This window comes from Staurois parvus, unplaced genomic scaffold (genome assembly GCF_062004578.1).
Source record: "Staurois parvus isolate SC_StPar_1 unplaced genomic scaffold, SC_StPar_1.0 ptg000719l, whole genome shotgun sequence".
In the NCBI taxonomy this organism is placed as follows: Eukaryota; Metazoa; Chordata; class Amphibia; order Anura; family Ranidae; genus Staurois; species Staurois parvus.
The window spans coordinates 3,970,233-3,997,023 of NW_028318515.1; the positions used below are offsets into that span (position 1 = coordinate 3,970,233).

General features: G+C 40.7%; 1 protein-coding gene across 1 annotated transcript; it reads left to right on the plus strand.

Moving 5' to 3' along the window:
* The first annotated feature begins 109 nt into the window (after positions 1-109).
* On the plus strand, positions 110-23,579 carry BRI3BP (BRI3 binding protein). Its single transcript, XM_089653714.1, has 3 exons — positions 110-336; positions 19,509-19,611; positions 22,953-23,579. Exons 1-3 carry the CDS (start codon positions 157-159, stop codon positions 23,369-23,371), a joined length of 702 nt encoding a protein of 233 aa, XP_089509840.1. The 5' UTR covers positions 110-156; the 3' UTR covers positions 23,372-23,579.
* The last annotated feature ends 3,212 nt before the right edge of the window (positions 23,580-26,791 follow it).

Here is a 26,791-nt window from a genome sequence, read left to right on the forward strand (position 1 = left end):
TGATTATGTAAGGCGATGAGTCAATGCCTGCGGAGCCCGTTGTGTTCTATGGAGCCCAGTATGACGGTGTCCCTCCCCGGGGGGAGGCGTGTCTTCCGGTGGAGGCGGCTCCTACATTGTATCCCACAGACTGGAAGACGTCTTGTGTTGGTGAACATGGCTCGCCTGCGCTGTCTGCTCACCGTGGTGCTGCTCCTATCGGGGGCTATGTGCGCCCAGGCCACCAGGAACCGGGGACACGACAAGCAGAACAACTCCTTCCGGAAGGCGGCCACCGGCTTCTACCAGACCATGAGCAGTGTGTTCGGGGAGGAGAACGTGAGAGCCGTGCAGAAGGTGGGTGTATGGATGGGAGCGGAGGAGGCTGTGCACATGGCTCCATCTATGGCCCCAGCATCCCATCCCCCGCTCTATAACCCACACGGCACACTACAATGTATCAGTATGGTCTCCACAGTCCTGCCTTCCTCTTCTCAGCTTGATGCAATACATAGTAACAGGGGAGCTGGCTGATGCTGCAACTGCCTTGCAATGTACAGCAGATGGAAGTTGTTTGCATACAGCCTGAGCTCCATAGAGACACCGTGCCCTGCTTCTATTCAGTAGATGGCATCCATTTCTTTCAATGTTTACTTTCGAAGGAAAAGCAGCTGTCTTGGGATTGGTGCTTCCCAGTCAGATCTGCAAAAGTTTCTACCACAGGCCAGTTCACACCAGAATGCGGTGCAGGGAACCTGCGTTCCATGCGTGTTTCCTGCACCATGTTCGAAACGCGCTGCACTTGCGATATGCGGTGGGTGTCAGTGTTAAAGCGGAACTCCATCCAAACGGGGAAGATCAGCTTGTCGGTATCCTCCCCCTTCCACTGCCACATTTAGCACTTGTTTTTTTTTTTGGGGGGGGGGGGTACCTGGTTTTGACAGGTACCCGCTCCCACTTCTGACCGAGTTTGCTGCAGCGATCTCCAACCCCTCCCCCTTACCTGCCCTCGCCCCGCCTTCTGGGGTACATCACAAGTCCCAGAAGACTACAGAACCAAGCAACCATTCGCAAAGTGAAGAGCCACAGAAGATCGGCTGAGAAGATAGAAGGCTTCACTGCCGGTTTCCCTTTTGTTAAAGCGTTACTAAACCCACAACAGTAAAATCAGTCTGTATATGCAGTAAAGTATGCTTGTTATACTCACTGTGGAACCGAAGGGGTTAATCTTCTGTATTGTGTAAAAAGGCCGTTTGATCCTGATTTCTCTGATCCTCCTTTTCTTTCAGTGCCCCCCCCCCCCATTTCCTGATAAGACATATGGTGTGGAGACACTCTGCACATGCTCAGTTTGCTGTGCATTGTTAGAGAGGTTTGTTCTTTTTTTGGGAGAGTGCATGTGATCGCACAGGGCCAATCCGCACTGTCCAGACAGAGGTCAGGGGTCCTGCATCCTTCTAGAGAAAAATGTAAACTCCTCCTACAAGCTTTAATATATGCTCAACTGGACACTGATAGATGTCACAAGACTGCTCTAACTGCTGTTGAGAAAGGGTATTTTAGCAGTTTAAATTTACTAACATAATTGCATTTCCATGTTGTGTGTACTGTGGGGGACCAGATATAGTGGATGCTGGGTTTAGAAACACTTTTAAGATGCCTGCACCCGAAGCTGATTAAGGAAATCGCCTTGGGTGCAGACATTGCCAGACACCTGGACAGGTAAGTGTTCTTATATTAAAAGTCAGTAGCTACAGTATTTGTAGCTGCTGATTTTTAAAAATATTTTTTTTTTGGCAACCCCCCTCCCCAAACACAGGTAACAAACACAGTGGTGTTTCTTTACTAAAGCTGGAGAGTGCAAAATCAGGTTCACTTTTGCATAGAAACCAATCCGCTTCTAAGCTCAGCTTGTTCAATTAAGCTTTGGCAATAAAACCTGGAAGCTGATTGGTTTCTATGCAGAGGTGAGTCTGATTTTGCACTCTCCAGCTTTAGTAAAGAAACCTCAGTGTGTTTGCCTGCAGCGGATCTCCTGGTACAGTAGTACTATGCAATCAGGTTGCTGTGAGTTTTATAACTCTCTAGCTGTCCAGCATGAGTTCAGCTTATTCAAATGAATGGGCTGAAATCGCACTGCATCCCAGATTGCATGTCAGGAACACGCAAAGCATTCCTGTGCAATTCATGGTGTTACCCGGCCCTAACCCAGTAGATGTCAACCTGCAAGGTGTGGAAGACCTCAATCTGTATATGACAGAAGACTGTCAGACTTCTGCCATACTAGAAGAAACAGTCAGAGACGGTAGAGCTGCAACAGGGGTGGTTGGAAGCCTCACAACAGGAGATAGACTGGGGATGTGCTAAAAGAGACTGCTGTAGAGTAGAAATGACCTTGGGTGTCCTCCCAACTCATCTCTAATCCAAACTCTAGTTTTGTTGTACTCTAGTGAGCTGATGGTTTGGTCATTCCCCGCCCCACTGCTCACTTTCAAAGTTAAAGTGGTTCTAAAGTGCTGCCCTAAGGAAGTCAACCAGTGATGCAATGCATTGGGCGGAGCCGGTGATGGCACTTCTGGTTGGATGTGCAAACCAGAAGTGTGGTGAGAATCTCCATCTTGTACAAAAGATTACACTGCTTAATGTTTTTTGCTTCTTTCCATGCTGTGAGTGGTGGTGGCAAGGGTCGATTCCTCAAAAGGACCCTTAACATGATGTGGCCCCTAATAGCCACAAGGTGGATCCACAAGAACCATATATTAAAGCGCGTGTGACCTATATTTCATAGGTGAAAACAACATTGAGGTGAGCAGGCATAGCACCTGTTGGTGGATTGGTGATACACTGAAGAATTTGGCACTGAAGCATGTTTTTGATCACTATTGAAATTCCTACACCATGGGGGTTATTTACTAAAACCGCAGAGTGCAAAATCTGATGCACCTCTGCATAGACCAGATTCCAGGTTTTATTGCCAAAGCTTAACTGAACAAGCTGGAATTTGAAGCGGATTGATTACTATGCATAGCTGCACCAGTTTTAGTAAGTCTCCCACTGTGTCACAAAGTCAACACTTGTACAATTTGGACTTTTGATTCACTGTTTAAGGACACTTGTCATGGGTGTAAAGTGACTTTTTGCACTATTAGATGTATGTTTGTCTTTTATCAATGAAAATGTTTCTTTGCTGAAAATGACTTTAGGATGCGCTGGTTAATATTTGATTTATATATTGGAAAATTTGTGGTTACAGTAAGTGCTATTTGTCCGCTGTAATATTCATGCTATTGGTTCAAATTTGTTGTTTCTGTTTAAAGGGGAAGCACACCACTTTAGTACACAGTATCTTTGTATCTAAAGTCAATGTTTTTTTACCAATGTAGGGCTGACAAATTTACTTTGAATCTAGGAGCCAGCTAAAAAAGTTAGGAGCCAGTTTTTTTTTTTTTCCCGTTTTGTAGCGTAGGTTGTTAGTGCCCAGGGTTAGACAACTTCTTGGCATTGAGTTCATGCGGAACTATTTTCCATGCAACAATCGCGGCAAAACTGTGGCACGTTTTAGGTGCTATTGAAATTGACACCTGAATCTGCGTTTTGTGATCACAGCAATTCTGCCCCTATCCCAAAATGCCCAGGTGTGAGCGTAGCCACCATGGTTCACACATATGCAATTTCAAACTCACATTTGCATGACAGGCTAGATATTCTGTATTTCTATTGAAGTGGTTCACATAGATGTGATCCCATGCATTTTTGAGCGCCATAATGAAAAGGGTCCTGTGAGAGTTTGTAGCGGTACATTCCAGACTTGCAAGTGATAAAGTGGCATTCAGAGATAAGTCTTGGTGAAGTGCTCTAAAGTGAACTAAATAACACACACTCTTAAACAATACATATAATCCACACACAGTGCTCAGATACAATCTGTATCCAATCGTGACCAACTGTGTAAAATAGTGAAAGACAGGAAATCCTGTTATATTACATAACGTGACTTTTAAACAATACAAATTATGAAAAAACCCCTCCTGTCCCAGTAATGGCACTACACAAATAGTGTCTCAGGTGAATCCCTTGTTAGGGACAAATAATAACAGTGTTAAGTGACACAAAAAAAACCCTAAAAGTGTATAAATCCTCATAAACATATATATACAAAATATAATGTCCAAAAAACATAAAAATATAATTGTGATCTTCATATACTTCATGCAAGTGATGCCGTGAAACAACAGTGATCTCCACTCTGGTGAAAAAAAACTCCTCTGGAATGGCCCCTCGCCTCCAAAACGTGACCACTAAGGGCCAGTACGCTTTTAAGGATCACCTCCTGATCCTAATAGATGTAAACCAATTCCAGGAAATGAACGCCACACAAGCTCCTTTGTATACCACCACTCAGCTCCCTCCTGGCTCAGGTACCGCAATATAGCTCACCCCCACTCAGGATCATAATGGTGAGACAAAAAAAGATTCCTCCATGGTGCAATAACGTTTTTAATCCATAAATATTTAAAAAAACAGAATCAGGGATACCCTGATGAAGTCACGTGATAACGTGACGCAATGCGTTGGTACGCAACGTCCAGTGACGCACTTCGGGGCGTGGTGGCCATCTTGGTATACCTTACAAACCCATGCAGTGCACCCATATGCATGAGGTTTAAAAGTCTGTTTATTGGAGAATACATGTGAGTGTAAATTCTGTTTTTTAAAATATTTATGTATTGTGTGTATAATGCATGGTGCATTATTGCACCATGGAGGAATTTTTTTTTTTTTTTTGTCTCACCATTATGATCCTGAGTGGGGGTGAACTGTGTTGCGGTACTTGAGCCAGGAGGGAGCTGAGTGGTGGTATACAAAGGAGCTTGTGTGGCGTTCATTTCCTGGAACAGGTTTACATCTTTTAGGATCAGGAGGTGATCCTTAAAAGTGTGCTGGCCCTTAGTGGTCATGTTTTTGGAGGTGAGGGGCCATTTCAGAGGAGTTTTTTTTCACCAGAATGGAGATCACTGTTCTTTCACGGCATCACTTGCATGAAGTATATGAAGATCACGATTATATTTTTGTTTTTTGGACATTATATTTTGTATATATATTTTTTTATATATATATGTTTGAGGATTTATACACTTTTTTTTTTTTTAGGGTTTTTTTTATGTGTCACTTAACACTGTTATTTGTCCCTAACAAGGGATTCACCTGAGACACTATTTGTGTAGTCTCATTACTGGGACAGGAGGGGGGTTTTCATAATTTGTATTGCTTAAAAGTCACGTTATGTAATATAACAGGATTTCCTGTCTTTCACTATTTTACAGGGTTGGTCATGATTGGATACAGATTGTATTTGAACACTGTGTGTGGATTATATATATTGTTTAAGAGTGTGTGTTATTTAGTTCATTTTAGAGCGCTTCACCAATTTTTATTTTTTGATGTTTTCACGCCTATTGGGTCAGGTTGGGTGAGAGCAGCTTTATTTAGGGGTTCCATATAAGTGCAAGAGGTGTGTGTGTGTTCAGAGATAATTGTTCACATAGGATTGCTGTTGACAGGAGTTCTTGCGTTGAAGTCAATGGGAGGTGTATTTGAGTTGAAGTCAATGGGATGCAGTCGTAGCGAGAGAAACAAAAGTGCACCTGCACTGAAATTCTACAGAAGCTCTAATGACATTGCTATTCAGTACACATAAGCGTGAACCCAGGCTCCAGGATGCAATTTTCAGTTGCCATGGCGATCTGGCAGCTGAGATATAGGGAGAACCTCTGATTGGCTATCACAGTGATCAGTCACTGTATAGCCCACCTCTGTGTTGTTTTTCTTCTCTTGAATGGATAAATACAGTGGAGTAGATCTAAAACTTGGAAGCTGATTGGTTTCTATGCAGAGCTCCTGCAGATTTTGCATTCTCCAGTTTTAGTAAATCAACCCCACTGTATCTTTTTCTAATTGCTAAAGGAGAAAAGTCTAAACAAACAAACAAAAAAAAGTATAAAAAATATAGCTAGATCAGGGTGTGATCTGAGTCCGTGTTAGTTAGGGGTAGGGATGGACCGATACCATTTTTTTTTATTGGTGAGTACGGATACTTCAGTGAAGTACTTGCTGATACCAAGTACCGATACTTTGCGGTGTGATTTGTGTTAATGGACGCTAATTGCACTGTAAAGAATAGCATACCATTTGAACGGGAATGCGATTCCTGTCCAAATCGCATGCAGGTTCCCCACTGCTTTGTGTGAACCTAGGCTTGTCATAGCCCGAGTTCACACAGGAGTGGTGTGGGAAACGTCCCTACAGGCGTCCCATGCTGAGTCTCAGTGGTAGGAGAGGAGAGAAAGCGGCACGGATTTGAAATCCCCTCGGGCTATGACAAGCCTGGGTTCACACAGGTGCAGTGGGGAAGCTGCATGTGATTTGGAAAGGAATCGCGTTCCTGTCCAAATCGCATGCTAATCTTTTTAATGCAAGTTGCGTCCATTAACGCAAATCGCAGCGCAAAGTATCACTTAAGGTATCGCTAGCATTTTCACGACTACTCATGAAAATACTTGGTATTGGTGCATCCCTAGTTAGGGGCAAAAGTCAGTGTTTTAGGTATGATTAAAAGCATGTTTTGTTTTAGTATCAGTATGTTTTAGGTAGGATAAAAAAAATTAAATTTACACTATTGTTTTTGGGCCCTACTACAGATACAAACAAAACATATTACACATATGTGGTATTGCTGCAATCATCAGGAGTAGAATTTGTTTTGGGTTGTTTTTTGGTGGTAGGTTGTGGTAATGGCAAGAAATACAGAGCTAAGTTTAAAAAAAAAAAAAAAAGTATTTTTTTTTTTTTTACTAGTTTGTGCCTGTTTTTGATAATGAAAAAAAAACACCAAATTAATTTTTGGACTAATTTGTCCTAAAAAAGCAAGTTATAATCCACCTGGATACACAAAGTAGTTGTGACGATATGTACAGTTTTTTAACCAACACCTGTGAAAACTGCAATATTGTGTTTTAGGGTTAAAGTTTGTTTTTGTCATAAATGGCTCCATGTCATCAATTCAAGTACTCTCTCTGGTTCCAGCACATCTCCCCTGACTTCCTGTTTTCAGAGGAGAAATTGAGGGCAGCAAAGCCATAGGCTCTTTCTGCTGTCAGTCAAACTCCTGTGAAATGAATCTCCCTAATGGGGACACAGCAATAAAAACCTGAATGGGGTTCTAACCTCTCCCCAAACATCTTGTTTAGTTTATGAAAGGTTAAAACATTTGTAAGGTTTTTATTTCCCTGCAATTCATGTCCTAGGGAACACTATTGGGAATTTTTAAATAACCTCCTTTTGACAGCTGACGCTGGAAGAAGTGACCATATTGAAAGATATTTCCTTTTTTCAGTGAGAGCCATAACATTTTGGGTTCAAATGGCAAACTTAGATCTCTGCAATTGTGACTTGGAGCATTCAAAATTGGACCAAGGATTGAATCTGGAAAAATCAGCCAACCACACAATCCAGTTAGGAAATTACACTTCTGGGGTGTGTTTTGTATACCACCTGTATACAGAACACCTCCAGGCTGCCATTATGCATAGTATTTTACAGAAAATGACAGCGCTTCAAATTAAAAAGAAAAACATAATTTAATTTAAGTACAATATGGTATATTTCCTTTTTTTTTTCCTTCGCCCACAAAGAGGAGTTACCCTTTAAGTTTACATTTTAGATGCATATAGCAATGAAGTGATTGCTGGCCAGAAAATATGCTATAATTTTCCTTAAGTTTTATAATAAAAAACATGAGCTTTGACTGCCTCTTAAAGGCTTAAACTAAGCTAGGATTAGAAGAAAATAGTTTGTGGCAAAGCATGCTTAACTTTGGACCTCCTTTCTTCCTTTTCAAAAGACCCAATTATTTAATTCTGGCTGTGCCTTTTTACTCTGTTTAAAATGGAAACCTAATATATTTGGGTCAAATCAAGTTTTCACATCTTCCCTTTTTTTTTTCTTCCTTAAGGTGTTACTAAACCCAGAACCCTGTATTCACTATATCTGGTCTCCCACAGTACACACAACATGAAAATGTAAATATTTTAGTAAATATAAACTGCTAAACACTCTTTGTTGTCAGCCGTTAGAGCAGTTTTGTGGCTTCTATCAATATCTAGCTGAGCACTGGGTAAAGATTGTAGGATGATTTTTTTTTTTTTTTTTCTCGTATTGCTCTGACTGTCTTTTGAGGCTGCATAACCCCTGACCCTCTGTCTGCACAGTGCTGATTGGTCCTGTGCTGATTAGATGCACCCTCCCCCCCCCAAAAAAAAATACTGTCTAGCAATACACACTAAACTGAGCATGTACAGAGTGACTCCTAGAGCTCTGTACTATCAGCAGATGGTTTGGGGACATGAAGAGGAGGATCAGTGAAAACCGGATCAAACTGCCTTTTTATAAAATGCTAAGAACCCCGCTAGGTACTGGTGTGGGTTTAGTAACACTTTAAGCTAGTACCCTGTTAACAGGGGAGCGCAAAAGGTCTACCTTGACTTGCAACCGTGAGATGCCAAGAAGTGTCCAAAGCTAAAAGTAGAAATCTTAGCCAAACTTGGGGTTTCAATGTCTGACTGCACGGAAAGTGTGTTCACATGGGAGTATCACTGTAGGAAGCCCGTGAGATCCCAGATGCATGATTGTTCCAGTATAGACAAGTGGTTGCAATGGGAAGTCCACAGACCTACTCAGTATGTGGAACAAATGGTCTGGTTTGCCAGTTAAGACAGAGCAGCGCATTACGCATACAAACTCCAAAGTATACAAAGTATAGATCGCTGTTGTCCCTTGTGGAACCACATACTGAGAGGACTCTTTCTTGGATCATTTGTTCAAGTTGGTAACCCCTATAAACAGGAAAGCTTTGGGTAAGAATGTTCCTTTTATCCAGGTGATAAAGAGGGATATGAGACACGCATGAGTTCAAGATATGAACAGCATCTTAGCCTAAAAGAAGTCTCGTATTTGAGAGAGACAACATGTTAAGTGGTGGCTATGCCAAGGACTGGGGCATGTAGGTCTCAATTGCCCCATATTGCAAGATCCTATGGACCTGGGGAGGTTTTTTTCACTATTTACCAAGTCTGTTCTTGCAGCATACCTAGGAGCTGAGATGAGACTGTAAGCAGGAGTTATTCAACTCAGAAAGCCTCATCACATTGGTCCATGCCAGTCTGGTATACCCTGCCAAGCTTGGCTCACACCAGAAGAGAATACCTTTTACATGTGGTGATGCGAAAGACTACCCTTCTTCAGTGCTGTCAGTAGAGATACATAGTCATAGTATGTCAAAGGTGTGGTTAAGAACTTGCCACACTGTGTAATACTAACTAGACTGTGATTTTTTTTTTTTCCTAGTTTTTTAGTAAACCAGTTCTGCTAACCAGTTCTGAAAAGGCATTTAGTGTCACCTATTTTGCATGAACTTGTTGAGGGCGTTGACAACTTCCCACTAGCAGTCATGGTTATAAAGTCAGAGGAAACTGCCCCAGTGCTGAAAATAACATAGTCTGGTGGCTAGGGAACCTTTTGGAACTGCACAGTTGCAGGGTCCTAGTTTGGCAAATGCATGGAAAGATGTAAGGTTGCTATACAGGGTCAAGGTTGCTATACAGGGTATCCCCAGAAGCAGACATTAGTGTGTACATCCTAATTTTATAAAAAAACAAAGTCCCAAAAAAAAGTGTGCTCACTGTCTTTAAGAATGTGTCCAAGAGACAGCAGCACTCAAATATCCTGAATATGCATATTTTAAATACAAAAAATAGATGTGCTGTCACTGTAAATGTTTATAGAATATGGGACGACATCCCAAATAGTAAATAAAGTGCATCAGTGTAAAGTGAAATTCTTATATAACAACACCCAAAATATGGTACCTAAATTAAAAGTGCATAAATGTCACAATTGCATGAATTAATACATTCCATTAAATAATGTAAAATCAAATTTATGCTTAAGTCCATAACCAAAATGGTGCTGGTACAAATCTTGTGAGATATGCCCACATCAGGTGCTCAAAACTGCTTACCAGAGACTAAAGACCTCTAAGCTATAGCAAATCAATGCAGTTTGTGTATATTGAATATATGGATCAGCGATCTCCACCACTAGGCAGCTTGAATATTTCAAAGGTGGCGCACACTTTCTCACATCAGCTCAAACAGGTGATACCGCCATGGGAAGAAAAAGAAAAGCAGCCACTTTGTGTAATACTTTCCCACAAACAGGTTTATTGTGCACTACAGGGTATTTACAAGCAATCACAATGGAGACAGGCTGAACTCACAACACCACATTGAGACCAGCATGCGTGATGATGTCACTCTTATGCTCCTTCTGATGCTTTTTGTTACCATAGAATGTCTTCAGGGGACTGGAGAACCTTAATTTTGTAGGTGCAGTTGTTTGTATGCCTATTGTGCTGGACCTTGTTCAAAAATGGGGAACATACTTTTTACCATTTACGTCAGCGGGCTGCCGTCTGCGAGTTTTTCACCCAAAAGAAACTCCTGCTCCATTTTGGGGAACAAGCTTTGCACGCTTTTGAAATGCTTGTTTTGCTGTGTGGCAATCGTTGCAAAATCACTCCGTGTTTGGGGTGGCATTAAGAATAATGGCAGTCAAATGCACACTGTGCGTTTTTGCTGCAATTTGGCCCACAATTCCAAATTGCCTAATATGAACGGGCCTTGAGGCTCTATTAAATGGAAACTACTCTTCTGCTTTCACCTCAGTATAACCTTTGATTCCAGTAACTAGCACCTTGTACATATTCCTTACATTTGGTCTGGGATTCTCTACTTCCTAACTACAGACTCTGCATACCTATGTCCAACCACCCAATACTCGGTACCCTGGAGGCCATGCTGCTGATCAAGCACTCCTCACCCATTTTACAAGAGTTTTATTCTAGATGCCTAAAACCACTTTCAGATATGCTGTACTCCACCGGAGCTCATCAAGAAGCTTGACACCAGTATTTTCAACTACGCAAAAGGGGGTAGCCTCTCTAGAGACTCTACCCCTTTTGAGGCTCCTCTCTTCCACATAGTGGACCCCTTGCATTTTATATCCCAGCTTCATAGCATACTTTTAACTGCACACGCTCCCTACTCTTTAATTCTGCACTAAAGATTGGGAAAGGGATCTCTTTCTGAGGCTGACTGAGATGAAGCTTTTCTATTGACACATTCTTCTAGTATTGCCAGCACCTGTCAGGAATGGAATTTCAAAATTTTAAACGGGAGCTTCAGTCCATTTTTATATAAAAAAAATTGAAAGCCGACAGCTGTAAATACTGTAGCTGCTGACTTTTAATATACAGAAATTTACCAGCCCAGGGATCCAGCGTTGCCCATGCCAGTTCTTTGCCAGTCTTCTATTCCCCGATGCCACCATCTTGCCTGCTTTTCAGGTGAAGTTCTGCTTTTAATTAGATCAGCTTTTACCAACCAGGGCCAACAACACTTGGTAGAGCCAGTGACATGACTGTAAGGGTGTCATTCTGGTGACCCCTGTAAGGGGTGTATTATTTCCACTTACCACCACCAATGTAAGGGGCATTTTCCCAATGAACTCTGATACATTTATCTTACTAGGGGTTCCCTGAGACCTGAAAATTACTTCAAGAATTTCTCTGTGGTTAAAAAAGAGTGAGGCAGAACTAGATGGTATCTTCGTTTAGTTATACAAGATATTTCACTCACTAAGCAATGCTTAGAGGTGTGGCACTTAGGTGTTGTATATCTGGTGTTTGTATATCTGGTGGTCTTGTTGGCTCATCAACCTATTTTGGTCCTCTATCTCTCAGATCTACCAAACAAGTCAGTCTTTTAATTATTTTTGTCCCTAGAGACTCCAATTTTTATCTATCAAATGGGGATCCATAGAGCACCTGAATTCATAACTACTTTGGCCACTTGATATCTCGGATAGTGACATGAAATCTTTTATTACAGACCAGCGATGTTCTCTCCACCCCCAAGTGAAAGTCCCTTTTTCCTTCCTCCTTTTGTACTTCCCCTTGCCTCACCCTTTCTCCACTTCCTTTCCATACTCTATATCTCCAGTTCTTATCTGTACTTTTTTTTTTTTTTTTTTTTTTTTATCAGTCCTACAGATGACACCCTAGTTGTCAACCTTGCCACTTTTCCTAAACATATCACACCATTCGATGGTGATATCTTGTTTACTCTGCTCTTTTTATATGGACTGTGTAAAAGAACTTGCTTTGTAACAGTTATTCAGCGGTAAAGTATATCAAGAGATGTGTACATTTATCCTATTTCAATTTGTTACTTCTAAATTGTTCTTTTAATTTTCTGCTGACTCACAGAATATCTAATCAAAATCTTGCTAAAAAAAAGTCCATTCAAAAGCTGTGTGTCAGTTTTGTTAGAGAAAAATCAGCTTGAAGCTTTGTTCTACATCTCTCCGTCTTGTGGTCAGAAGTAGAAATGGGCAGAAATTTCTTAAAATCTGGTCCATGCTGACCAAACTATACACAATTATAATAAAAATATATTATAATTTTTTTGTCTTTTTTTTTTTTTTTTCTGATGCAAGTAAATGGTAATGTGGCCCAATATTTGCAAATAGTGAAACAGGAGTGAGCGTTGCTTAGGACAAGAAGGCCAAAAAAAGAAGCATGCAGAGATCTTCAGATATGTCTGAGAATATCTGTTCAAGTAAATGGTGATCAATACCTTTTCAAATTTTATGTAAGGAAAAGAAACGTGTGCTGCATCTGTGTGATTGTCAGGTTTTGCAGCAGGTCCACCCAATCGATTTTCCAAAGTTGTAAACAAGTATAGGCAGATCTCTCACCACCCAGTGTTCTCAATGTTCAGACCATCTGCACCTTTTGAAGACAAGTAAAACTATAAATGCCAATAAAACATTAACAAGGTTTTTGCAGTTAATTTTTATCATTAGCATTTAAGGTACTCATGATGTTACTTCCTGACCCCCTATTGGTGCCCACTGACTCTAAGCTGATTGCACACTCTGGAAGTGAAGGGTGGGACCCATTTACTGTGTACACATGCAGAACTACACAGGATACACAGCACATAGGGAATGCAACATACATTGCTTAGAAACTACAGAGAGCATAAATTCCAGTTTGGCTGATGAAAATTAGAGAGCCGTACTCCACTGAAGCTACCTCACAAACGAAGAGATTTGCACATCTTTTATCTGAAACCGCATTGGTGGATGCTTGGAGAGAATGCAACCCTCGAGCATGAAATTTCACTTATTATTCAGCACCCCTTAACTGCCATACATTCTCAATGTTCAGATACTGTCCAATGTGGTCTGACCACTCACCTCTTTTACTTACTTGTAGATCACTGGCTTCAACCCCCTCAACATTAGCATCTTAATGATTCCATATTGCCTTTCGATGAGGTGTTGGGGACCGTACAAGACTCCATTTCCAATTACTTTAAAGATAACATCACATCAGCTTCACCTCTCACGATTTTGTGGGAGGCCCACAAAGCCACACTTAGAGGGAAGCTAATACAAAATTGCCTCCCGCAGAAAGACAGAAAGGGATTCTAGAGTGACACTCTTATCTTCCAGCTTAATACAGCTATAAGCCCAATTTAAACAATCCCATGCTACCTCTCTGCATAAACAACTAGAAGGCACCAAGGTTGAACTAAATCTCCTCCTCGATGATAAAGCTGAAAAACAACTTGGATGATCAAGACATAAGTATTACACTTGCACCAACAAACCAGGTCCAATGTTAGCCAGCCTTCTTAATGCCCACACCCGTAATACTAACGCAGTTTAGATTACGCTTCCCTAACAAAATCACTACAGCCAACCCCTCCAAAATCGTGGACACTTTTGCCAGGGTCCTGTCCACGCTATATCGGTCCCCACACCTTTCTGCAAGGAACTGGCAGATTACTTTTTCCAGGATATTCACCTCCACAAATTATCTACCCCCATGTCAAACAAACTAAAAGATGATATTGCTGTCCCAGAGGTCCTTACAGCAATTAAACACTCAATACGCAGAAAACTCCTGGACCTGACCATTTCTCTGTGCTATATTAAAAATAAATTTGCTGAATCCTTGGCCCCCCATCTGACTAAATTTTTTTTTTAACCACTTGCGCTCCCATTTAGATCTCCATCCATCGCCCATGGCAGCTCAACTCCAGATGATCCCGAAACCAAGAAAGGACCCTCAAGACCCCCATAACTTTAGACCCATTTCGTTGCTAAATGTCGACATCAAAATCTTATAGAAAATTCTCGGTACTAGAATTAACTCTTTCTTACATCATCTCATTTGCAAAGATCAAGGGGGCTTTGGACAATACCCACAAGTTTATCCATCTTATCCACCTGCTACAACAACACATCTGGCATGATTCTTAGCCTAGACACATGCAAAGCATTTGACTCACTCTTGGAAATACATGCATTATGTTCTAAAACAGTGGGGTTTCCCACCTATCTTAACATTCTGGGTGATGGCCCTCTACTGTGGACCCTCCGCCACGGTCTGTTTATCTCCAGACAAACCCTCCCTTTCCTATTCATAGGGGAACATGGCAAGGATGCCCTCTTTTGCCAATACTTTTTGGTTTAGCTCTGGAACCCTTGCTACACCTTATAAGAACCAACCCAGATATCAAAGGTATCACATTCGCTCACCAAACCTTTTAAAGGTAGCAGATTCGCAGATGATCTGCTTCTGACTTTGACCCAACCACACACCTTATTACCTCCCCTCTTCTCCATTCTAACCAGATTTTCCAACATTTCGGGTCTAATCGTAAACAAAGAGAAATCTTCAGCTCTTAATGTTTCCCTCCCCGTGGGGGACATTTGCTAAAACAAAACTACAACTTTACTTGGCCCCCCGTGCCTCTAGAATACCTACGGATCAACCTTACAAACTCTTACTACACCCTCTATGAGGCCAACTATATCTCAACTTTCTGGGCCAATAAAAGATTTCAGGTCACTAAATATACTATGTTCACACACTGGAAATAGGGGGGGGCTTGGGGATCCTTAACTTCTCCTAAGTACTATATGGTGGGCAACCTTGGAAGCGCTCGCTTGCCACCCGATCTCCCTTTCTTCGCTTTTATGGCTCCACCCCCCCCCCCCCCAGATCCAGGTGGTATATGGGTCTCCACAAAATACACCAGCAGCCTTATCTCCCCTCATCTACCACTCCTCCCCCTCATGAGCAATCCTGTTTGAAACCGGCATTGTAATCTCCTAGCGCATTCCATTGGTGGACCTCCCAACACCTCCAATTTATCCACTCATTTCTCATGGGTTGCTCAGCTTACACCTGGGGAGAAATACAGAATAAATATTGAGCCCCCTCTATGGAACTTTTCCGATTTATATACAGATCAAACAGTGGGTAAATTCAGTCCTTACCAATAAAGACCTGAGCATTCAATTATTGTTGTTTGAACACATCTGCCACCGGACGCCTTTCTCTCCTAAACTTATCTCTATCCTGTATTCACAATTGACTAATCTACAGAACCTCAACAATCACACGTTTCCAGATGGGAAAGCGGCACTAAAGATCATGCATGTTGGTCACAGATCTAGCTAACTCTGACCTCATGCTCCATCAACGTCATCACTATGGAATCTGCTTTCAAAACGGTGACAAGGTGGTATTATGTCCCATACCATTTAGCATTTATTCATCCATTAGCCTCCAATATTTGCTTTCGAGGCTGTAACGCACCAGGACATGTTCTACACATATTGTGGACATGCCCTATGCTTTCCTGTTTTGGTCAGAGGTTTTCAAACTAAGTAATCATTACTTACCACTTTCTGAGAGACCCTTGGTATACTCTCTTGCACTTAAAACGTTCGGGTATGTCTAAACACCAGTTTAAACTAGCCACTCACATACTATTGGCAGCCAAACAAACCATAGCAAAATCCTGGAAACCGCAGTTTGTATCCTTTTACAGAAGTCCACCGCCGCCTTGACTTCTTAATAAACAAAAAACTGTCTAGCATTCTCTCAGACACCCATGAGAGATCCTTAAAACTTGGACTCCATAGATTGATCTAACAGGTCCCAACCCATCCCCCCAAGATTTCAGCGAATCCCTTCACCTTACTATAGCCTCATTAAGCTTTAGAAACTGAACTTGGGTGTTATGGATGTTCACCCCCCCTCCATCTGCCTCCACTTTCTCCTTTTTTTTTTTTTTTTTTTCTCTTTTTTTGATTTCAATTCTTTGGCTTTTCCATGGGGATGCCCCACGAATCACGAGGTGTCCTATACATCTCATTTTTGATAGCGTATTAACATATCTTTTAATGATATAATCCTTCTTCTACTGATGTCGGCTGTTGAGCTACAGATTGGTTAGTACACAGAAAAGGCTACCTATCAACCGACACAAAAGTATGTCTTCTCTCTCTTCCTTTTGGACAAGTTATCTAGAACGTTACTTATTATAGTTATGTTCCATTTGTATTTGACCACTGTTGACTACTGTTCATAGTTGTGTCTGTACTAGAAAGCGGTTGAGTTTGTACCTTGTACTTAAAAATTATTAAAAAAAACAATAAAAATGAATCAAAAGGAAAATTTAGCCATTTCAGTGGTAAGCTGATTGGTGTAAGCATGCAGGGGAGCCGGCTATTATGAGATGTTTGCTAATTTATTATCTTACAGTAAAAATATTTCATTATTTATTAGGGTATAATAAGTCTGTAATAACTGTATTATGACATTTAGCCTTTGTAAATATTGATGCAGGTATGTGGCATTGCACATAAATTTATGGGAATATGTAATACTGCCGCTGCACCACACTCGCAAAGCTGAGCCTGTGCTAATACCACCATATCAGTAGAGCCTATATGTTTTTCTCTAGGTTGCCCTGTTAAATTGTTACTTGGGTATGTGCCCATATCTTTTAGATTTGCTAAACAAAATCTTAGATCTGGTACAGCCACAGTATTGCTTTTTGGCATCTGAATTATCTTTTAAAAAGTGCTTTACCCTGAAGCAAGATAACATACAATGTAGGCCACATAACTAACATTGTGGAAATCTTTTCACATTATGAACAAACTCTATAAAGCATCTTAAACCAAGCTCTTATTCACTCATTAGGGAGTTTGAAGATGACTTTCCTTATAACAGGCGCTTAAATCACAGCTCCTTTCCCCTTTCTTTTCAGTGACAACAGAAACTTGGCAACAGTCCAACATCACGTTTACGCCCTTTTCACTTGAGGTGGATTGCATTTTGATCAGCAGGGGATCCACTCAGATTTCCTGCTAATCGGAGCAGGGCAGGTAGATGACACACAAAACTCAGTTTAAGCAGAGTGGACACAGACAGAACTTGAAGAGGATGGATGTCCGACATTTTTTTTTAAAATTTATTTACAGTATCTCACAGAAGTGAGTACACCCCACACATTTTTGTAAATATTTTATTGTATCTTTTCATGTGACAACACAGAAGAATTGACACTTTGCTACAATGTAAAGTAGTGAGTGTACAGCTTACATAAGTGTACATTTTCTGTCCCCTCAAAATAACTCAACACACAGCCATTAATGTCTAAACCGCTGGCAACAAAAGTGAGTACACCCCTAAGTGAAAATGTCCAAATTGGACCCAATTAGCCATTTTCCCTCCCCGGTGTCATGTGACTCGTTAGTGTTACAAGGTCTCAGGTGTGAATAGGGAGCAGGTGTGTTAAATTTGGTGTTATCGCTTTCACTCATACTGGTCACTGGAAGTTCAACATGGTACCTCATGGCACAGAATTCTCTGAGGATCTGAAAAAAAGAATTGTTGCTCTACATAAGATGGCCTAGGCTATAAGAAGATTGCCAGACCCTGAATCTGAGCTGCAGCATGGTGGCCAAGACCATACAGCGGTTTAACAGAACAGGTTCCACTCAGAACAGGTCTCACCATGGTCGACCAAAGAAGTTGAGTGCATGTGCTCAGTCATATCCAGAGGTTGTCTCTGGGAAATAGACGTATGAGTGCTGGCAGCATTGCTGCAGAGGTTGAAGAAGTAGGGGTTCAGCCTGTCAGTACTCGGACCATACGCCGCACACTGCATCAAATTGGTCTGCATGGCTGTCGTCCCAGTAGGAAGCCTCTTCTAAAGATGATGCACAAGAAAGCCCGCAAACATTTTGCTGAAACAAGCAGACCAAGGACATGGATTACTGGAACCATGTCCTGTGGTCTGATGAGACCAAGATAAGTTTATTTGGTTCAGATGGTGTCAAACGTGTGTGGCAGCAACCAGGTGAGGAGTACAAAGACAAGTGTGTCTTGCATGGTGGTGGGAGTGTCATGGTCTGCGGTTGCATGAGTGCTGCCGGCACTGGGGAACTACAGTTCATTGAGGGAACCATGAATGCCTACATGTACTGTGACATACTGATGCAGAGCATGATGCCCTCCCTTCGGAGACTGGGCCGCAGGGCAGTGTTCTAATATAACGACCCCAAACATACCTCCAAGACGACCACTTGCTTGCTAAATAAGTTGAGGGTAAAGGTGATGGACTGGTCAAGCATGTCTCCAGACCTAAACCCTATTGAGCATCTGTGGGGCATCCTCAAATGGAAGGTAGAGGAGTGCAAGGTCTCTAACATCCACCAGCTTTGTGATGTCATCATGGAGGCGTGGAAGAGGACTCCAGTGGCAACCTGTGAAGCTCTGGTGAACTCCATGCCCATGAGGGTTAAGGCAGTGCTGGAAAATAATGGTGGCCACACAAACTATTGACACTTTGGGCCCAATTTGGACATTTTCACTTAGGGGTGTACTCACTTTTGTTGCCAGCGGTATAGACATTACGGGCTGTGTGTGTTATTTTGAGGGGACCGCAAATTTACACTGTTATACAAGCTGTACACTCACTACTTTACATTGTAGCAAAGTGTCATTTCTTCAGTGTTGTCACATGAAAAGATACAATAAAATATTTACAAAAATGTGAGGGGTGTACTCACTTCTGTGAGATACTGTATTTATTTTCTAGCAGACTGGATCAGACTTGGAGGTAGGTGGGTTTAAACAGACACAAGTTTGTTTTACATCTGCCTGTCCATGGGAATGCATGGATCCAAACCCTTCCAGTTAGGTCCACCTGAGAAGCTGACAGGCGGACCTGATTGGATCGCCTGTGTGAAAGGGGCTTTAAGGAACTAACTTTAGTAGCTTTTGTGCAGCTGGAGAGGTCAGTGATGTCTAAATGCTGCTTGTTAGGTATCAAAACATTCTAATGTTCATATTCTAGGCACAGGTTCACTTTAAATCCGACTATCCTGATCTCTGAGGAGCATAATACTTTTTTAGATGTTGCAAATATCAAATAATATGGTTTCTGACCCAAAATTCAACCTTGCACCAATTATGGGTCATTAGATCTTTTATGCCTTGGTCAAGCTACTAACTACTTTCTCTTTCCTTGCAATAGTTCTTCTCGAGAATGACAGAGAGGTTTGTGTATGGTGTAGATGTTTTGGTGGACACATTATGGAGAATATGGACAGACTTGCTTGATGTTCTGGGAATTGATGGTAAGTTAGTTATTTGAAACATGCCTGTATAGCATCATAAACACTCTAGATAAGAAGAGGTGTCAAATATTACTGCAATCTTTTGTGGACTGAAAGCATACTATTACTGTTGCCTAAAAAGCAGCAAGTCATTTAGGTAAATGTACAACTGTAGAAACTATAGTTGACATAATCAAGAAAGGGTGTGTTCAAGCACTCCTTTTCTTTTTTTTTTTTTTTTTCCAGCCTTCCTGTAGTCCATCCATTGCGTGGAACACATTTGGGCTAATTTTTGCTGAAATAATTTAGTATCATTATACAATAAAATGTGTGAATACTCGCGATCTAGTCATATGCAGTTGAAATTTCAAATTTCAATAATTGGAGCATTCACTAAAGTTATTATATGAAGATTCTCAACTGCTTTAGTAAATAAGCTCTGTAAAGACATGAAGCCTCCAAGCATCCAGCACAATCGCATCGCACAGACGGGTCTGTGTTACTTGCTTGCAAGGTCAGAGGTTTGTTAATGTCTCATATTAGTTTTAATAATCGGCATAAAAAAAATCCTCCTTTTCAGGTCCCCTGTTGGCACTCCTCTTGATCAGTGCCCCCAATAGCAAGCCACTTGCTATGGGGGCACTGGTGTGTTCTTTCTCTAGAGCCCTGCTCTGTGTCCATAAGACACATAGAGCCACGGTTCGGCCCCGCCCCCTCTTTCTCTCCTCATTGGCTCAGTGGCTATGATTGACATCGGTGGGAGCCAGTGGCCCTAGCTGGCTAGAACGTTTCTTTGTTCGGAAATTTAAAAGTTGTCTATATACTGTAAAAAAACAAAAAGAGGAACTTGCTCTCCCTTCTTGCTGTGGATATGGACAGAAAGTGAAGAAATCTACTCAGTAGATCGCAGATGGCAAAAAAAAAAAAAAAAATCCTTCAGTTATTCTTTAAATGTAAAAAAGTGTGACATACATAAACTGTTTTTACATTTAAAGAATAACTGATGGGTTTTTTAGGTTTTTTTTTTTTTTTTTTGCCATCTTTGACCTATTGAGTAGATTTCTTAACTTGCTGTCCATTCACTAAAGTTCATTCTTTTCCTGTCCTATAGCCTCAGTGTGAATGTGAGATGAAATCCCTCTGAATTCAGGGAAGTGCGTGCCTAGTTGTCACTAGAACTAGTGCCTCTATTGGAAAATGTTTCCTCTTTATTTCGTTTTCTAGTGACAACTCAATATTTGGTGTTTTTCTTTCGTTTTCACTCTCTGTAATCACTGCCACCAAGAAGAATATAGAAGGTGAATCTCCCTTATGGGCATTTTCAAAGGGTCTGAAGTGCTTGACCCTGGGTTCACACTAATGCAGTGTGGGGCACCACATGTAAATCACACAGGAATCGCACCGCATTCCTGTGTGAATTGCATGCAATGTCTGTGCGGTGCCAATGAGCCATACATTTTGTTGCCACACATCTTATTCTTTGGGTTTTTTTTTTTGTTTTTTTTTTTACCCACACCTGAATCGCATTGGCAGGGGTGTTGTCATTCATGCAATCGCATTGCGTTTTGTGATCTGTTTTGGGGTGTCTTTAATTAACATTGACACCCACACCAGATTGCATGAACACCATGCAATTGCAATGCGGTGTGGGAAACACACAGGATTCACAGTTTCCCACCCTGCATTAGTGTGAACCCAGTCTAAAACTGCTGCCTATGAATTACGTGCAACAAGTAGTAGTGTCTAATAAGGTTCTCATTGATCAGTATTTTATAGGCATCCTAAAGTGGTTGAAAAGGCTGTTTTTATTTTTTTTTTCACATTAATACATTAAAAAACATGAGTGCAGCTGTCCCCCTAGCCCTGCCTTATACCTTCCTGAGCCTGATCTCAATCCAGTGCTGTGCACGATAGCAGTGGCTCTCTCAGCTCTCTCCCTCTTCAAAGAGTCAGAGACAGCAGCAGGAACCATTGGGTCTCGCTTCTGTCAATCACAGCCAGGGAGTACGGATGGGGGGGCAGGGCCACGCTGAGCTCTTTGTGTCTCTGGACACACAGAGCTGGTTTGCGATCAAGCCCACGCAGCAAACAGCTTGCTAGGGGGACATGTGGAAGGGAGGATAGCCTGTGGGGGACCCCAGAAGTGGAGGATTGGGTTGCTCTGTGCAAAACCATTGCACAGAGCAGGTAAATATGACCTGTTTTGTTATTTAAAAACAAGATGACAAGCTTTTAAAATACATTTGAAAAGCTTTCAGCAAGACTTAAGTGGTTTGCTTGAAAGCCTTTAACTTACCCTTCAGCTTCACAAATCTTACAGTGTTAGCCAAGGCAAAAATAAAATAAAAAAAAATGCAGTACATCTTTGCAGCACATGTACATTCCTTGTGTTTTATTTCTTTAAAGACCCTTTTAATTACAGAATAATACCTGTTGATTTGTCAGAAATGCTACTCCGATCCTAAAGTAGCATTCAACCCATAAGCACACTTATTATATTGCACCTTACCAATTCTTAGATATGATGGCTGCAATATTTTTTTTTATTTTATTTTTTTTTTTAGGCTTGCTTTCTTCTATTTTCATCTGGTGATCTAGCCCGTAAATCTGTTTTTCAACAGAACAAGCCCTCCAGCAGAATGTATCAGTTACTGAGAATAGAAAAACAATTTAACACTAGCAGGGGTGCTCACAATGTTAATTTTAAATTTATGAAAAACCCTTATCCCAAAAGAAATAGGTGTTTGGTGTAACTGCATATAAAATGTTAGCTGGAGTTTGGCTTCAATTTGTTAGTGTAGTTCAGTGTTTTTCAACCGTGGTGCCGCGGGCACATCCCAATGTAAGTACTACTGTGTTAACTCTCATTCACTGCGATTCTGGAAGAAGAGAGAGAACACAGCCCGCACAGATCTCTCCTCCTCCCTGCTGCTACATGTACTATTTTATCTGCAAAAAAAAAAGTGCATTTATTAGGTTTTGTAAAAGGTGAACTTATCCTTTTTGATAAACCTTTTTTGCTTTCAACCGCAAATTTATACGTAGAGGGAACTGAGTTGCAATGGTGTTATGTTCTATAATGGTTGAAGTAAACCTACTGTACTATATGTATGTCCGTTGTTCTGTTCCTTTTACAAGTATACCTGCTATATTGTGGTTGCTCCTCCTAGGTATCTGTATTGCCGGACAACATGACAGCTGCTTATTTGCAATGATTGTTTTCATTTGTTTTGGTTCTCTTTTTTTTTTTTTGGTCTGTATTGTGGGTTGTGTGTGGGTTTTTTGATTTATTTATTTATTTATTTTTTTGTTACGTTACATTTTAACTACTACATACTAACTTATTTTATACTGTTTTTCAGCATCCAACTTTGCCCATTACTTTAGCCCAACAATGGTTGCCAGTAACCCCACCAGGGCCCTAATGCTGGTGGTGGCTGTTCTTCTGGCTTACTGGTTTGCCTCTCTGTTCCTGGGATTTTTCTTCTACATCCTGCATGTGATATTTGGACGATTCTTCTGGCTGGTTCGAGTTTCCCTTTTTGGACTGTCTTGTGTGTATATCCTGCAAAAATATGAAGGAGAACCAGAACATGCCATGTTGCCTCTATGCGTTGTTGTGGCCATCTATTTTATGACTGGACCTGTTGGCCTTTACTGGAGGAGGAACAGTAACAGCAATCTGGAAGAAAAAATTGATCACTTGGACAACCAAATAAGGTTATTGAATATCCGTCTTGGAAGGGTCATAGAAAGTCTGGATAGAGCCAGCGACCAATGATCTTCATGAATTCCTCAGCCTACACCAGCTCCGTTTTAGCACATAAACCACTCCTGTTTAGAAACTAATTCTTTGAAGCAATTTCTTGCAAAGAAATATTCGTATTGTAAACTTGATTGGCCATGTGACAACGTCAGTGCCCATATTTTTTAATAAACCTTTTTGGTTTAGCTTTAAATAAAAAAAATAAAAAAAAGTTAGTATTACAGGTTATTAGTGCTGAAAGTTTACTAAGATCTTCATAATCCTTACAGTTTGTTTTTTGTTTTGACTTTAATGTAAGTCTGAAGTTGTCCTGAGGTAGCTATATTTTAACTCATTGTTTGCCACCTAAACAGGTGACATGCGTAAGGTCACTCAGACAGATAAGCCTGATCACATGAGATACACTAAGGCTTCTTTTATACGCAAATGTTTTTTGACATGTAGAAGCACATTATATAAACTAGGATTTTTTTTTCTTATTTTGGTTTACTTTATCTTCAGTTTATGTGCTTTTACATGCCTATAAATTGATTAACATTAGTTTCGTGTAAATGCATGTGAATATGCAGTTTACATGCACTTTTAAGGCCTCAATCACATGGGCGATGTGGCCCATATAGCGTGAGTCTGCCATTTGTTTATGCGGCAGCCATTGTCTGCATTCTGGGACTGCTCACCTGCCCCTGCACACCTGCCAAAATTGGGACCAGTGGCTGTGTCCATTCAGACGGTGCATCCCTATTGAGTTACATAGGCCGCCTTCCCATAGTTACATAGGCTCCAGCCACATGAGCAAATGGCCATTTCACACTGTATGGGCCCCAGCACCCATCTGAATGCCTTAAACTGTTAACACATGTTCCCTTCAAAATTAACTAACCAAAAGTATTTAGTACAACACAAGTACACATGTCATATCTAGCAGCTTGAAGTTGATAAAAGATAACTGTACTTTTAGTGCGGTCATCCATTAACCATGTAAATTGCACATTACGTTTTGCTACACCGCACAATATTTCAGCTCTTTGCTGGAAATGTGTATGAGGCCTAATGTAGGGTCTCTTAAATGCTAAGGCCATCCAAAACTGAATGGTACCTGTTAGGATATAAATGTGGGACCTGTTACTGATGACTTGTTTTTTTGAAGTGTCACCCTAAGCTTGTTTGACTTCTGAGTCGCCAGCCTAGAACCAGCTTGTGTATATCACTTGTCTGACAACATGTTTTTCCCAGGTCAGCGACTCACCAAGTGCAATTTGGGTAACTTTTTGTAACTCTACAAGAATCCAAAGGTGAGATCTTAGTACCAGCAGTTTCCCCTAACTGCTGCAGGGAGTAAATAGGCAAATAGTAGTGTTGCACTTCTGCAAAAGTATTTACCATACTGAATGCTGGAATAAACAAATTTTCACATCGTCCAGCTTCAAGAGAGTGGCACCTCCTGTTATGATCAATTAGGAAGGAACAAAGACACAAATTAGCACGGTGAAATATTACATCTGAAGTCACTGCAACATATAAGAATGCAGAGGGTGATGCAGTCCATTTTATATAGCATTGATATATCAGTATTGGATGGATTTAGCATTTATTGATTTCACAAACCAGCAAATGTCTGTCACTGATTGAAATTGTTAGCCACTTTTGAATAGCTTCTTACCAAGCTAAAGTGCTGTAGATTGTTCTTGTCATCTATCTCTGCCCCTCCCTGCACACAAAATCATGAGTTAATCTACTTAAAATGCTTGTCATACCTACAAGTCACTATTATCCTCATTTGTTGCATAATCTGGAAAAAGGCGCCTGTGCTGTCCTTGGGCACAAATCATGTGAATCTGATTAGCTGCTAGAGGCAATACAAGTAGTTACATTTCACACATCAAAAAATGAAGACCTAAGTGCAAGGACCGCCATATCTTTTTTGGTGCGTGGAAGGGGGTTAGGCAAGATGCTTTTAAATATACAGCTACTGCGGTCTGCAATTATAAAAACTTTACCATAAATACTTTCTCTACAGTCTGTTCTAACTGTACTTGTTTGGAGAAAGCTTTTGCAATACAGCCAGCATAGATGAAATAGACTGAAGATAGAATTTCTTCACACATTGCCTTTTATAACAACTAATTGGGGTATGAGAAAAACCTATTTTGTACCTCTTGCATAAAACTCCTCCATTTTAGCAGTTATATAAAATTTTGCTATACTTTAATTACCAAAATTAGGCTACTTGAACCCAGCTGGGATGGGATTTCCCTAAGAAGAGTAATAAATATACAAAAACAGTGTGAATATTATGTGCATCTTTCAAAGCAGCTCACTGCCTAAAAAGTATCTTTAACCTGCTGTCAGTATCTAGATGTCAGATTTCTGTAATCTCAACAGTTTTAGATGTGCTTTTTAGATATACATGTGTTGGGTATAATATTTTTAAAATCATGAACTGTTTGCTGTTGTGTTTTTATAAATTATAATTGTTTTCCCGCTTGTGCGAAGTGCTTTCTACACAGTGCTGTGGATCTTTTGAGTGCATATTTAGTGTATGCATAAATATCCCATGTACAGATAATTCTCTGTGCTGTAGCGACTCTAGTTCTGTTGTGCCACACTTTGTAGAAATATTGTTATTTTTTTACAAAAAGATTATGCTGTGCATTTTGTTTCTTTAATATACTGTTTTAGGAAATAGTGGTGAATTGTTTAGTTTATACATTTTAAATTGGTTTAAATATTAGCAGCTGAATGTTACCAACACTTGTTGCTGCTTAAATCTTTCTCAGGGTTTGATAAGCAGCAATAAATTAGATGTATTTAATGTTTTATGTACACTAAGTTTGGAATTTCTCTTTACTTCCGTGACTACCCAAAGTATTTTTTGTAATCGTTGTGAAGGAAGATTGGAGTCCTGTTCAGAGAACACTTCTAGGGAAGAAGGTACTCTAAGGGTTAATTCCCATGGGGTTTGTGGTGGTGTGGTGTGTGGTTTTTTTTTTTTTTGTTTTTTTTTTTGTTTTTGTTTTTTTTCTACTACTCTGTCTCTTCCTCCTCCATCATATAAAGCGTATGCATATGTATTGGTGGTATGGACTTGCCCACACAGCCAAGATTGACAGGTATGGACCTGGGTGCAAGGCTCTGTATCCAGGTCTGTGCACCTGTTCCTTGCATACCTGTCAAAGTTCCCCTTGTGGGGCCTGTATAGCCGATGTTTACCTACTCGCTTTTATATGGGTTGCCTGCACACAGGTTAGCGGTAGAAAAAAAAATAATCGGTTCTACACGTTGCTTGGGGCTGAGTGCCTGTGTGAATGAATCCTTAAAGCAAACAGTTAAACAATATATGTTGTTGGCTTGCCATTTCTTATAGACATGTAGGACTGCATAGATAACAATGGTATGCTGTAGAAACTGGTGGTCCTCCTGTCTGGTAATATTTTA